At 45.0% G+C, this 13,657-nt stretch overlaps 2 protein-coding genes across 2 annotated transcripts in view; one reads left to right on the forward strand and one right to left on the reverse strand.

Moving 5' to 3' along the window:
* The window catches only part of LOC146353610 (exendin-4), a 491,914-nt gene that overhangs the window by 166,627 nt on the left and 311,630 nt on the right, over positions 1–13,657 (forward strand). The window lies entirely within an intron of this gene.
* Positions 3,617–13,657, reverse strand: part of LOC146353614 (aquaporin-2-like) — a 64,114-nt gene continuing 54,073 nt past the window's right edge. Inside the window, exons 5-6 of the mRNA XM_084832307.1 lie at positions 7,619–7,699; positions 3,617–5,540 (exon numbers count right to left, since the gene is read on the reverse strand). Coding sequence (XP_084688433.1) covers positions 5,325–5,540; positions 7,619–7,699 — 297 coding nt within the window. The 3' untranslated portion in view covers positions 3,617–5,324. The remainder of the gene's footprint in view (positions 5,541–7,618; positions 7,700–13,657) is intronic.

Consider the following 13,657-nt stretch of genomic DNA (forward strand, 5'->3'; position numbering starts at 1 on the left):
CCCATGTAAATTCTTGAGACTACTCTGCTTTGAAAAATTCGGCCTGGAAAATCTCAGTTCTAATGAAACACATTTACTTGAAAACAAATTCCCTTGATTATTTTACTGGGAATCACTTCCAAATAGAGAGCATCATATTCTTGATGTTATTGATACAGATAGCTGATTTATAACACAAAGCAGTTTGCCCCACTGTTGCTACAATGGCATCCTGTATTTCACAGGTAAGTTTCTCCGAGATATTAAGTACAGTTCTTTTCTCCCCATGTGAAAAAGGTGAAGGCGAAGAAGAAGAAGAAGAAGAAGAAGAAGATGAAGAAGAAGAAGAAGAAATAGAAATTATATGACCATCTTCCTTGTGAAGAATAAACAAAGAAGTGGGAGAGAGGAATAAAAATGCAGGTAAATGAGGAGGGGCACGACAGAGGTTTATAAAATAATGTATGGTGTGGACAGAGTCATCCACTGTCATTTTGGTTTTTGACCTGGTTATTGTTATTGGACTGAAGCCTTGGTCACCCTGATGGATGACCTTTATCAAGGGAGGAACAGGGTGGAGTGTGACCCAGTTCATTCTGCTTGATCTTTCATCGGTTTTTGATACTATTCACCATGGTATCCTCCTAGATTGGCACTGTGGGCTGGCCATTGGAGAACTGTGTCACAGTGGTTCTGGTCTTACCTGGGGGGTCAATCTCAGAGAGTAATGTTGAGTGATCATTTTTCGGCCCTTGGCAATCGAGCCATAGAGTTCTGCAGGGTACCATCCTGTCCCCAATATTGTTTAACATCTATATGAAGCTGCTGGAAGCAGTCATTAGGGGATTTGGAGCCAAGTGCCATCAGTACGCTGATGACATGCAGCTCTATCTCCCTGTGAAATCTGAATCAGGAGAGGCTGTGCAAGTCCTGGATCAGTGACTAAACACAGTAATGGCCTGGATGAAGGCCAATAAACTGAAGCTGAATCTGGGCAAGACGGGAGCCCTGTGGCTGAATGGTTCCCAAATCTGGGAGATAGGCTCATTGCCTGTTCTGGATGGGGTTGTACTCCCCCTGAAAGATCAGGTTCATAGTCTGGGGGTACTCCTAGATCCATCATTGTCGCTGACGCTGAGGCCCAAGTGGCCATGGCAGCTCAAGAGTGCCTTTTACCAGCTTCGGCTGGTTCGCCAACTACAGCCTCTCCTGGACAGGGATAGCTTGGTCACAGTGATACAGGTGCTAGTAACCTCAAGACTGGACTGTTGCAACACACTCTATGTGGAGCTAACCCTTAAGGTTGGTCCAGAAGTTGGAGCTAGTGCAGAATGCAGCAACTCAGCTGTTGTCAGGAGCTGCCCTTTTTCAGCATGTAACTCCTTTGCTGAGGGAACTGCACTGGCTGCCTATTTGCTACTAGGTCAAGTTTAAAGTTTTGTTACTAGGGCATAATGTCCTAAACAACTTGGGACCAGGATGCTTCAGAGAGTGCTTTCTCCCTTAGTGACCTGCCCGGTCACTGAGGTCATCAGATGGGGTGCTCCTAGTGGATCCACATGGCCTGATTGAAGACTTCAGTGTGGTGGGCCCTCTCTGTGGAACTACCTGCCTTTGGAGGTCGCAACAACAAGGAAGCAACAACAGTGTTTTGTTTCTAGCACCTGGTTAAGGCTTTTTTTTATTATTTCAACAAGCCTTCCCTGACTGACCAGCCATGGCGTGTATTGGTATTCTTTTAAAAAACAATATTATTAATATTTGTTTTATTCTTTTATCTTTTTATTGTTCACCACTCCAGAATCTGTTTAGATGAGGAGCAATATATACATGTTGTAAATAAAACAAGCAATGCATATTTCATTCATCCAATGAATGTTTCTCTATTAAGCCATTGTCATCATCAGCCATGCTAGTAGCCACTAGCTCAGGGGGCTTTAAAAGAGGAATAGACACATTTATGGGGTTGAATCCAGCATCTGCCTTCTGTGGGAGGAAGGGCTTGACTCATGGAAGGTCCCTCCACCTGATTCTTGGGGATCCCCCCTCCCCCCACACCACAACTCGCCCCATTCAGCAGGGTCTCCTGACTCTCTGTGTAGCATCTTCATGGGCCTGGAGGGGCAGCTGTGGGAAAGGGGCAGGGGCGGGGAAGTCCCCTTCCACCCGTGCAGTTGATTCAGCATAAATCTGGGTCCAACCATTGGGGGATTGGTCTGTCATTGTCAGTGGCTACTAGCCATGGGAATAAGAAACTGGAGCATCCATATTCAAAGACAACAGACCTCCGATCAGGCATTGCTTCTGTGTGAGCTTCTGGTAGGCTGCCACTAGAAATGGAATATTGGTCTATTACTACAGTTTTCTACAATCTGCATCAATCCAGATGTTTTGGGCTATGTCAGCCCCAGCCAATATGGTCAATGGTCAGGACTGATGGGAGTTGTAGTCCAGAACATCTGGCAAGACCAAAGGTGGGGTCGGTTGGTCTACAGGGTTCCAGTAGGTCAGTTTTTAAGTTGTTTTAGTCCCCCTGTGAAAGGTTACTCAATACCAAAAAGTGTGTGGGGGGTGCAGTGCTGACACAGCTGTTCCGTATAGATGTATCTCACTCAGTCCTGCTTCCTTTGTTGCCACTGCATTCATTTTCTGTACAGTTCTAGGTCTTTGCATGATGCCACTGTGTGACAGCTGTCAACAGTGGCCATTACCACCAATGCTATCTCATCAAAAAGATGTACTGGATCAGCTTGCAATGCCATTACAATATCACATAATCATTGCTTCCCCATCCTAACCCCCCAATTGGATGGTGCAATGGCTCAAGAAAAGGATCTGTCTGTCACTGATTTATCCAAGGTCACAGAGCAAAGCCAGGAACAGAGGTATGTTATCATTCCATCATATCACTATACCAAAGCCACAAAGAGCTTCTGTTCATGCTAGAGTTCAGATTTCATTTCTGCCTATATGACTGTTTACACTTTAGGCCAGAAGCAGTTACTAGTCAGGCTGCATTTGTCCATAAAGGGGAATCCTAGAGCTGGGTTCTTAAATCCAAGGCTGGGTTGGATTTTCTGTGTGAATGCTTGTTCTGCTTGGAGAAACAGGTGGGGTCTTTTCTTCTCCCTCCCCCAACTAATGGTTCAGTTGCTGCTCTGATTAGTGACTCATTTTAACTTGCATTTACCTGCACAGGGGAGGAGGGTTGTATATGATTCTACTTGAATTAAAGTAAAAGAGATAATTCCTGAAGATTAAAAGGAGAATCAAAACACTGCCCTTTTTTGAGGCCTTTTGAACTGCCTTGGGTCACATGCTACAATCCATTCATCCATCAGACTGCACTTCCTTTTGTGTTTCATATACACACACGTGCAAAGCTATGGGGGAATTTTCATCAGACCCACAGCATATAGGGATGGGCAGTGACTTTTTGCTTCTGGTGTCCCCCTATGTCTAAAAATAGGGTATGTTATGGTTTTTGGATGAAAAGATTTGTGATAAATATCTGTGATGTTTGCATATGTATGTAATGGCACCTTGCTCTTTGCTGAGTCTCCATCCAAAACACAAGAAATAAAAACAAGATCCAAAATACAATTTCAAACAAATTCAAAATTTGGCTAGGAAAATTCAGAATTTGAAATTCTGCACTTCAAATTTTACTTCTCCGCTTTGATTTTGATTACTGAGTTTCAAATCATATATTGGTTCTAAAGTACAAACCAATAGCACATTGAAATGTGAACCAAACAAATTTCTCCCCCATCCATAGTGTGGAATGGAAACACCTTCAGTTTAACGTTTTCATCTTCAGCTTTATTTGATAGATACTGATTCACACCATCATCTTCACCACTGTCGGAAGAAGGTGAACTTTGCATTAGGTAGTGAAGTAGAGCTGTGTCTCTATAACCCAGCAGAATCAAAGGCATATTGTGCCAAACACAAGATGTAGTAAAACTTTTTTTAAAATGTAAATCATATAAAAAGTACCCCAAATTATCAGAATAAAGATCACATTAGCTTAAAAGATGCTACATGAAAGAAACAAGAAAGTAATATTTATCCTTGCATTTCAAAGACTAACATACACACCCACACACTCACACACACCACCCAAACTACAAAACACACACACCAGTTCCCATCATTCAGAAAAGTGTCCAAAAGCAACAGAATTATCTATTGAGCTCTGCAAAAACAGCTGTCATTAGTGATGACAATGAGCTTATACAGGAATATAAAGCTTGCCTGTCAGTTAAACCATTTAACTTGGCTTTAAAAAGAAAAGTGCAGGTGTGTAAGGAAACCAATGCATAATCTAGCCAGGGTGATTCCTTCTCTTTCAACTTTGCAAAAATGTGCCAGTTTGAGTGCATCAATGACAATGGTGCATCAGAAAGCAAAGAGGAGGAAGTCAATTAACTTTGTGATGTAAGGGAAAACTCTGGGTTAGTTACAAACACCTTTTGAAAACACTATGTATCATTTTGAGCGGTAAATTTCAGCTCATCCTAATTATGGTTTGGCCATAAACTCTGCTTGTACACCAGTACGCTTTTTGTTTAAAACGTCTGCATACATTTTAAATCAATGGTATAAAACCATAACAAGGGACCACCGTATGCCGAGTGGGAACTTGGCTGAGAAGCAAAATTGCAAATGTCTGTGAGACTGAGAGTGCATATTTACTCAAGTCCCGCTTTGTCCAATGGGGCCTACTTACCTAGTAAGTGTGTTTAGGATTTGCATCCTACGGCTTACTTTGAAGTAAGTCTCATTGAATAAAGGGGACTTGCTTCTGAATCTACTGTACATGCTTAGGATTTAACGATGACATGCGTGTGTTTCCATGAATTTCCCTGGCCGTTGTTCTGGATGCCAGTGTTAGAACGTCAAAAGTTGTGGTTGCTATTTCCTCAAGGGAAATAAATGCTTGTTTTATGTGCATCGATTGTTATGACTTCTGCCCTATGACCAGAATTCTAGAGATCCAGAGGAAATGTAGATAAGTGGACACAGGGAAGAAAAACAATGCCCTTTGAACTTATCCCTTAGGATGCACAGGATAGTGCAGTGTGATGGCTCTGTTGATCTATAAATAGAGCTTAAAGCTCTTTGGGGGATTTTTCAGAGCTAAAGGTGCATCTTTTGTAACTTGAGCTAAAGAGTTAAGCTCCATGGATGCCCATCACAGATAAACATACTGCTCCCAGGGGGAGAAGCTTGACATGCACTGAGCATTTGCAGCATGTATAAATGCATGTTTGACTCAGAGGTAAATGCCAGTGAACATGGCTAGCTATGGCCTGCTCTTTCCGCTGGTCATTAGTGCTGGCCTAGGCTTTCTCCATCACCCCCCGAGGCAGGGTCTGTGGGGAGTGAAGCTCCATCGATTGCCTCCTGCGGACATCACGCTCCTCCCAGTCTTCCTCTGGTTCATAGCCTTTGAAGATTGCTAGCCTCTCCGAGAGGGTCTTTGCATGGGGGAAGAGAGCATAGTTGTAGAGCAAGGAAGCAACCACTGCTCCAGCCATTGGGCCCAGCCAGAAGACCTGAGGGAAGAAATGAGACCAGTGAGGTTGCTGACCAACCAGTAGCCACATAAAACCTGGTACCAAAACACAGTAGGTAGGTTTCTCAAACTAGACTTCACAATTCCATCTCAAGGTGGTGCTGGTATTTTTCAACATATTGCAACTAATTTACTGGGGGACAGAAGGTCTGGATGCCACTGTAGAATTAACTAGATGGCCTCTGACCAAAAGAATTGGTTCATTATTTCAGTTCACTGTGTGGTTCAGTATATTCTGCACTCCTGGTCCCATGCAGCTCTCCTTTCCAGCCATTCGATCTCCAACTTTGCTTCTCTGAGTCCTTTCAGGCTTCTCCTTCTTGCCTTCTCCTTCTCGCTCTGGGCTCGCTCTACCCCTCCCAAGTCCCACCTGCATTCACTAAGCCCCTTTCCAGCTTCTGTCAAGGTCACACCTCCTCTGACTCTGACTTCTGGTTTTCTTCTCATTTTACCTATACATCCATGCCTTGCCTCTCTCTAGGATCTAAGCAGCTTAACCAGTGTGTGGCCAGATACTCTTCTGGACACCTTTTTGCAGGGTGTCCAGTTGTCCTACTGCACAGAACACAGTCCTCTATTTGAAAGCATCCTCAATTTCAGCCTTCCCCAACCTGATACCCCCCAGATATGTAAGACTACTATTCCCATCCTTTGAAGACCAGACTGCTATTTAGAAATAGCAGAAAAAATAAACAATGCATCAACACTGACCCCAGTTGCAAATCTGATTGCTGTATTATTACAAATCTCACAAGCGAGTGCAATATATATCGAAGATGTCTGCAGTTTGACCCACAATGTGGGAATTTAAAGAATACACAGACAGCTGCCAAAGAGATTTTTCTTCCTCCATTCTTTCACCTCATTGAACACAAATGTTAAGTCATCTCCAAACATACTGAACAACAACACACACACACACACACATTGCAGATCTAGTGAGAAACTGCCCTGAAGCTGGCTCAAACCAGAATCTGAAGAGTTCACACAGCTGTTAACTAGAGCCAGAGTGGGTTTGTAATCGATTGCCAAGTCACGAAGAGCAAACTACTTAAGCCTCTTCCTGTTGCATCCCAGCCCAGTCAGCTAGGCAACAATTGCCTGTGGTTCACCACCACTGTTGTTGTTGCCAATCAGCCATTTCATCTCTGTTCCGATTGGCAGCTCTCACCTCCGTATAGTATTATTCTCCTATAGTAGAATTATTCTGCTCTGCAATGCCAACAGGCCTCCTGATCCTAGGAACCAAGACAGGGTCACATGGCTGGAGCAGCTCATATGGCCATGTTTCATGCTGGCCTTGCATAGGCTCCAGTGGGCCCTGTTTTACTGGGGAAGATCCCAATGTCTGGAAACTCTCCCTTGCTTTGTGGCTATTTTGCATTTGGGGCATGACTTTGTTCAAAAAGGGTTAATGTGATGTGCTAGAATTGCTCTTTTCCAGGTTTCTTTCATCCCCTTCATCTGGATCACTAACAGTGTGATCCTATGCATGTCTACTCAGAAGTAAGCCCTGTTGAGCACAAGCTGGCTTACTCCCAGAGAAGCGGGCAAAGAGTGACAGCCTAAAAGTATTATCTCTCTGAATGGGGAAAGGCGCATTTGTCTGCATTGCACATGCATGCACATGCAGATGGATGAACAAAGGCAAGCCACAGGATAGGTGAATGAGCAGGCTGTTACGGAGGAGGAGGAGAAGCAGTAATGGCACTCCAAGTTGGAGCAGCTCTGCAGCATGGGGCCCTTTCGTGTCCCGCCCCCTTCTATGGTGCATTTCCATGTCTGTGATGTTCCCTCCTTTAAGCAGTCCAGTCCTTTCCCTCCTCTCCCCCTCCTCAATTACAAATTCAGTTACCTTGTGATGTCCTGTCCTGAACTCACTTAAAAGCAGAGTGGTTCAAGGTTCTTGAACGGAATGCAGCACACAGCTGGCCGATAAGAGTAGTGTGTGGGGGCAATCAGCCCATGCGCCTTGGCGTGAGAATGGGGGTGTTCCAAATAGAGAAGAATTTCCATCTTTGAACTCTTAGAGTACAAGCCTTCTAGAATCTTACTTACCCAGTGGCTGTCAAAGTCGCCCACAACCACTGCAGGACCGAACGATCTAGCAGGATTCATGGAGCAGCCGGTGTAATAGATCTAGGGGCGGGAAGGAGATGCCTGATTGTTATGGATGTTAGGGTTGGGGTCAAAATGCTGCACAAAGAAGGCAGTAACTGTAACTGGCTGAATTTAAGGAGGGGAACGAATCTCAGAAGCAATGTCAAAACACAGAGGCTGTTCTCGCAAACCTCAGGGTCCGCTGCGTCTGTTCACTTTTCTGAGAGATGATGAATCCCAGTCTCAGAAAGAGCCTAGTTTGAAAACAGATGTATGGTGGTGAGTGCTTCCTGCCATGGGTAAATGATGGATCTGGTAGTCACTGATTTTGTCCCAACTTCATGTGCCACCAGCCGAAAGCACACTCTCTCCACCACATGCCTTACAAAGTTAGGCATGTGCCCCCAAACCCAGGGAATGAGCTCCATTTTCAAATCCATTCTTCTGACCCCAGGGCAACAACTTTCCTGTCCTTTTGTTTATCTGAATTCTGGCAGGATTCTGATGCTGCCATAAGTTCAATTAAAAGCCCTCAGGGTGGGGTGTGTGTGTGTGTGTGTGAGAGAGAGAGAGAGAGAGGGAGAGAGAGAGAGAGAGAGAGAGAGAGAGTATGCATGTTGCTAATTTCTTTCCTCACAATCACACTGCATCATGAGTTTTGTAGCTTTAAGGCTGCCTAATGTACACATGTACATACACACAGTTGCACTGCACCATTGGTTAAAATACAGAGAGAACGAAGATGGTTTGGCACAAAAGGCCTAAAATACTGCAAGAATAAATATTCTGTGGGTGTACGGAATGCTTCTTGTGGGATCATGAACATACAAGCTGATGCCTCCACCTTACATCTGCAGAGCCTTGTTGGACCATCATTTTCTTGAAGTGGGGAGCTCCAACAGGGCAAAGCCTGAGGCATGTCATAGGTGGGAGAGTGGGTGCATTGACCTTGTGGGATGGAAAGCTGTGCAGGTCAAAACTGCAGGTCTTGGCGGTGGGACCATGATCAACCTGGAGAGTGGTTAGTTGAGAGAGGACCTAGGCTACAGCTAAGGTCAGGCTTCCTTGAGTGAGAAAGGGGGTGGCATATGGGGATGGGTTGGGGCACCCTCTGCTGTTTCTTCAACATATAATTCCTCAGAAATACCTATATTAGCGGTCAGGTACTGGCCCCATATATGGAAAGACTATTGTGACAAGCAATGAAATGGGCCTGTGTACATGGTATGCATGCCAAAGCTACAACTCCCTTTGCTTGACAGAATGACTGGCCTGTATTCATAATACCACACTAGTTATTACTAGGGAGGCTGGAGAATTTCATTTAGTCTGCATTTTAAAGCAAACCAACTTGACATTTTCCAGCCAATGTGTGGATCAGAACACAGTTATCCTTCGGATTGCGCACTTTGGGTCATTAGTAATGATGCCATAAAAAAATTTTTAAAATTAAATGATGCATACAAAATACATACGTAATGGAAAGATGTGTACAAAAATAATTGTGAATGATTGTATACTTAAAAAAAAAAAAAAGCAAAACAATGTGGAAATTGGACGGAATGGACTTATGATTAAATACATGAGAAACTCACAGGGACTAGATGTAGACTGATCTGTACATCCCTAACTACTAAGTGGTATGCCCTCCTCCCCCCTCCCCCTGCCCACCAGTGCATGCCCCCCGTTTCATCTTGAAGACTGGGCATGCTGAGAATCTTCTCTCCCCATTCCCCTGATTACCACTGTCCATACGCATTGCTGGGGTCCCAAAACCATGCCCCTCCTTGACAAATTGTGGCCATTTACTCACACTAAGGCCTGCACAGGTGATGTGGGACTAGCATGTGGTCATCAACTCTTTCTCCATAGTCCTCGGACATCTGACAACAGCCAGGAGAAGTACAGGGCCCGAGGCATGAGTGCGGGCTCCCTGTGACGGCAGTACATCTGTTCCAGCGGGAACTCCCTGAGCCTGAGGCTCTCTACTGTTAGAGTCAGCTGCCCTGTAAATGGTGCAGAAGGACCATGGGACGTACTGTTCCATGGGTTCATCTGACGACATGTCTCCGACCACATGAATAGGCCTGATTCTATGGGTCTTTCTCGCAGAATCAGCATGCCCCTTTAAGCCAGTAACATTTAAAGATCACCTCAGAGGGGAACATGCCCTGAAAGAACTTCACCCAACAAATATGACATACATAGGACAAAAGCTTGGGTTTTCTGTGATTGGTTGTTGAAGGATATTTTCAAAAGCGTACTTTTAAGGGCCAGACTGGACATCATGACACAAGAGGTTGTGGTGTAGCAGCTGGCATGTCAGGCTAGTACCAGGGAGACCCAGGTTCAAATCCCCTCCTGGCTGTGAATTTCACAGGGTGTTCTTGGGCAAGTCACCTACCTCACAGGATTGTTGTGAGGATGAAAATGGGTGGGTGGGGAGATCCATGTACATTGGGTTGAGCTCCCTGGATAAATACATACCTGTAATCAGACCTTTTGACATTTTTATTTTCCTTTAAAGCAGTCATGGGTAGGAAGATTTTTTAAAAAAATATTTTTTTATCTCTCCAAGGAGCAAATATGAGCAAGGGAATTGGAATTTAGATCAGGTGACTGGCCCAAAGAAAATGGATTAAGTACAGTCTCTCCAAGCATGATTGCTCCAGACAAACTTGGTGCCCACTAGGGATGAGAAATTTCTTTCAGTTCATTTTTCATCAGGATTTAACTCCTGCACTGAAGATAGATTTGAATGCCATCTGCGGTTGAGTTTGAGCATTTCCTAATGATTCACGGACCAAAAATTGTGTTCGACACAGACAGCATGTGTACATTTGAAAAATGTGCATGAAAAATGTGTACTCCTGAAAAGTATGCACAAGGCCACAAGCACGGTTTAATCAATGGAAGAAGAATGCACACATTTCAAAGATGCTCACAACGGATGTATACATTTGGAAAAGATATGCATGAAAATGCACACTAACTTTCATGTGAAAAGAAAAATGTAAAGATTGCAGTCTGATCAAACACAAAACAGAATGACCTTTGGAAAAGAATTAGGAAGACTTTGATGAACTCAAGTTTTGCTTGTATACATATCCCTAGTGCCCACTTGCCTACTTTAAAGTTAAAAAAAAAAGAGGTTGGAAAATCCAATCACAGATCTTCCACCATCATCATCATGTGTAGTTTGGCCACAAGGCTTTACATCTTTCAAATGTATGCATTCTTATGCCACAAATTAAAGTGTGTTTGTGCACATTTTTCAAAAGTATACATTTTTATGCACAGTTTTCAATAGGGATGTCAGAGAATTTCACCACAAATCTCGGGAAGGCCGAATGCCAGCGCATTTGGCCCCCCGAAATTGGTGGCGAAACGGTCTGCCCCCCCGCCCCCCCGCCCCGGGATGGGACTTACCTTGTGCGAATGTCCCTGGCGGCGGCGGCGGCAGTTCGGTGGCGGCGGCGGCGGCGGCCGGTCTTCTGACCGGCTGCCGCCATTTCCAAGTTAAAAAAAAAAACATGATAGGCTACGTAAAGATTTACGTAGCCTTAGCCTATCACAGCTAGATTTTTAAAAAACACCGTGATAGGCTACGTAAATGTTTACGTGGCCTATCACGGCTGAGTGAAAAAACAAAACAAAACCGCGCGTATGCAGATGGCGGCGCCCATGGGCGCCGCCATTTGTGTACGCGCGGTGTTTTTTTTCCCACTCAGCCGTGATAGGCTACGTAAACATTTACGTAGCCTATCACAGCTGACTGCAGGGATGCAAACGGTGGCTATGGCCGCCGCCATTTGCGTCGCAGCTGGCCAGGATTCGCGGCGGGAGGGACGGGGCACCTCCCCCCCGGCCAGAATTTTGGGGGTGAGGGACGGGGCGCCTCCCCCCAGCCAGAATTTCAGGGGGGAGGGACAAAGCGCCTCCCCCCCACCGCGAAGCAAATTTTGGTTCAGGTAAGGGACTTTCGTACATCCCTATGCATGCTTTTGAATGCATTTTGGAGGGTCCACAAATCACACTGCAAACTCAGGAATGTGCGGGCCTCAACCACAGGGTGCGTTTGAGTATGTGTTCTGTCTGTGACACAAATCCTGATCTAAAATGAACTGAAATGAATCTCCCATACATCCTTAACTTGAGATTTAAAAAACAAAAAAACTGAAAATGTGGGAGAAACTGAAAGTGATAGATTCATACATCCAGGGCTTTGAATGTTTTATCTTAAAAGTCAGGTTTTGAAACCCTGTACATTCAATCATGTTAGTGCTGAGTTAGAGTTGCCACCTCTTTTTTCTGACAAACTCCTCATCTGTGACAGCTACGTGATGGCAGGCAGGTACATCACAGTAGGAATGGACGGACTCACCTCCGTCCCTGCCGCTGGACATTCTCTAACCCTCCACTGGCCACCCGCCCTTGTTCAGCTCCTTGGATGAGCTTCTGCATGGTATGCAGGTGCCCAGGAGCTGCCCAACCTCTCATGGAGCAGCCATTTTGCAAAAAAAGGTCAGCTCGGGTTTTCCCATAAATATAATGCTGTGTAAATGGCATCCGTCAAGCAGCCATTTCCATAACATTACAGGCATAAATGGGCCATTCACACCTGCAATGTGCATAAATGCCCCCCTATGAACACCATTTCTGTAACACTACATTTACAAAAAAAAGAGGTGCCCTTTTTTTTTTTTTTTTGCAAAATGGCAGCTCACTGAGGGAACAGGAGGCCGCCGGGTACTCACGGACCATGCAGCTGATCAGCGAACAGGGTCAAGTAAGCACAGCAGTCCATGTACTGGGGTCTGGGAGACCAAGCGTGGGGGCGTGGGGGGGGTCTGCTGGACTCCACCCCTCTCTTCAACTCCCATGATATTCCTACATCATAGTTGTTTCCATGCTGGGAATAGCTGTACTGACTGAATTTGGCTAGTGCAGATAGGTGAGAGCATCGTTTCAGTTTGCTTTTGATTTGCAATTTCCCATATTCAGGAGATTTAAGAAAAAAATAAAATGTGGCGGAAGCAAAACTGATGGATTCACCCATCCCTACTAGAGGCAAATATCTGGAAAAGCCATCCAGACCAGTGTCCAAGGAACAGCAAATAGGGGAAGGATGAAAAGCAATGGTGAGAGAAATGTTCTAGAAGAGAAGAAAGCCCTCATCTGCAGGCAGAATTTCCAGGATTTGGGCTGACCTGGCTCAGAAAAATTTGAATAGTTCTCCTCAGTTACAGTTCAAGAATGAAGGTTGGATTAAGGATTAAGATATGCCTGAAGAGCTCCGAATATTTTACTGCTTCCCAGACATTGTATGCTGGCTGGCTGGCTATGTGGCTGAGGCCTCTGCCCCTAGACATTAAAGATCTGTTCCTTCAGCTAGAAGCTGTCTCTGCTTCTGTTAAAACCAGCTTTTTCACTGGAGTTTTGTTGCACTAAGTTAACTATCTCTATAACTAACTTCAAAATGTGATCTCTGATTGGTTAGAATGTGCCATGCAATTAATCCAGGAAGGTGAAAAAAGCAGCCAGGGTGGGGTGTGGGGTGGAATTGAAGCTGCAGCAGCTAGAGGGAACAGTGGTGGTGAACAAGACTTTTTTTAATAAGTTGCATATTTGCAAAACTGAAGAGTTTTTCAAGAGAAATTTCCACCCCACCAAATTGACTTTTGGGGTGGAAAAATTTAAACTGGTAAATATGTGGTGCAGGCCTTCCCCACTGAGCTTCTGGCCACGGGAAGTTAAGAACAGTGTAACCCACTCTCTAGAACACTAGACTTGTGCCCAGGAATGGATGAACTCACCTATGCCTGGCTTTTTCAGGTGCTCACCGAGCTGCTGCTGCCGCCTGCCCCTGCTTGAGGTGCCTCATGAGCTTCTAGACAGCCCGGCGAGTACCCCATAAAGTTGCTCAGCTGCCCACCTTCATAGCAAGCTGCCACTGTGTGCAACAATGGCAGCCTCCAGGGTCCCTGTCGCCGCCCA

The sequence above is a fragment of the Heloderma suspectum genome, chromosome 2 (genome assembly GCF_057233095.1).
Source record: "Heloderma suspectum isolate Gila_16-S chromosome 2, 16-S_ref, whole genome shotgun sequence".
Taxonomy (NCBI): domain Eukaryota; kingdom Metazoa; phylum Chordata; class Lepidosauria; order Squamata; family Helodermatidae; genus Heloderma; species Heloderma suspectum.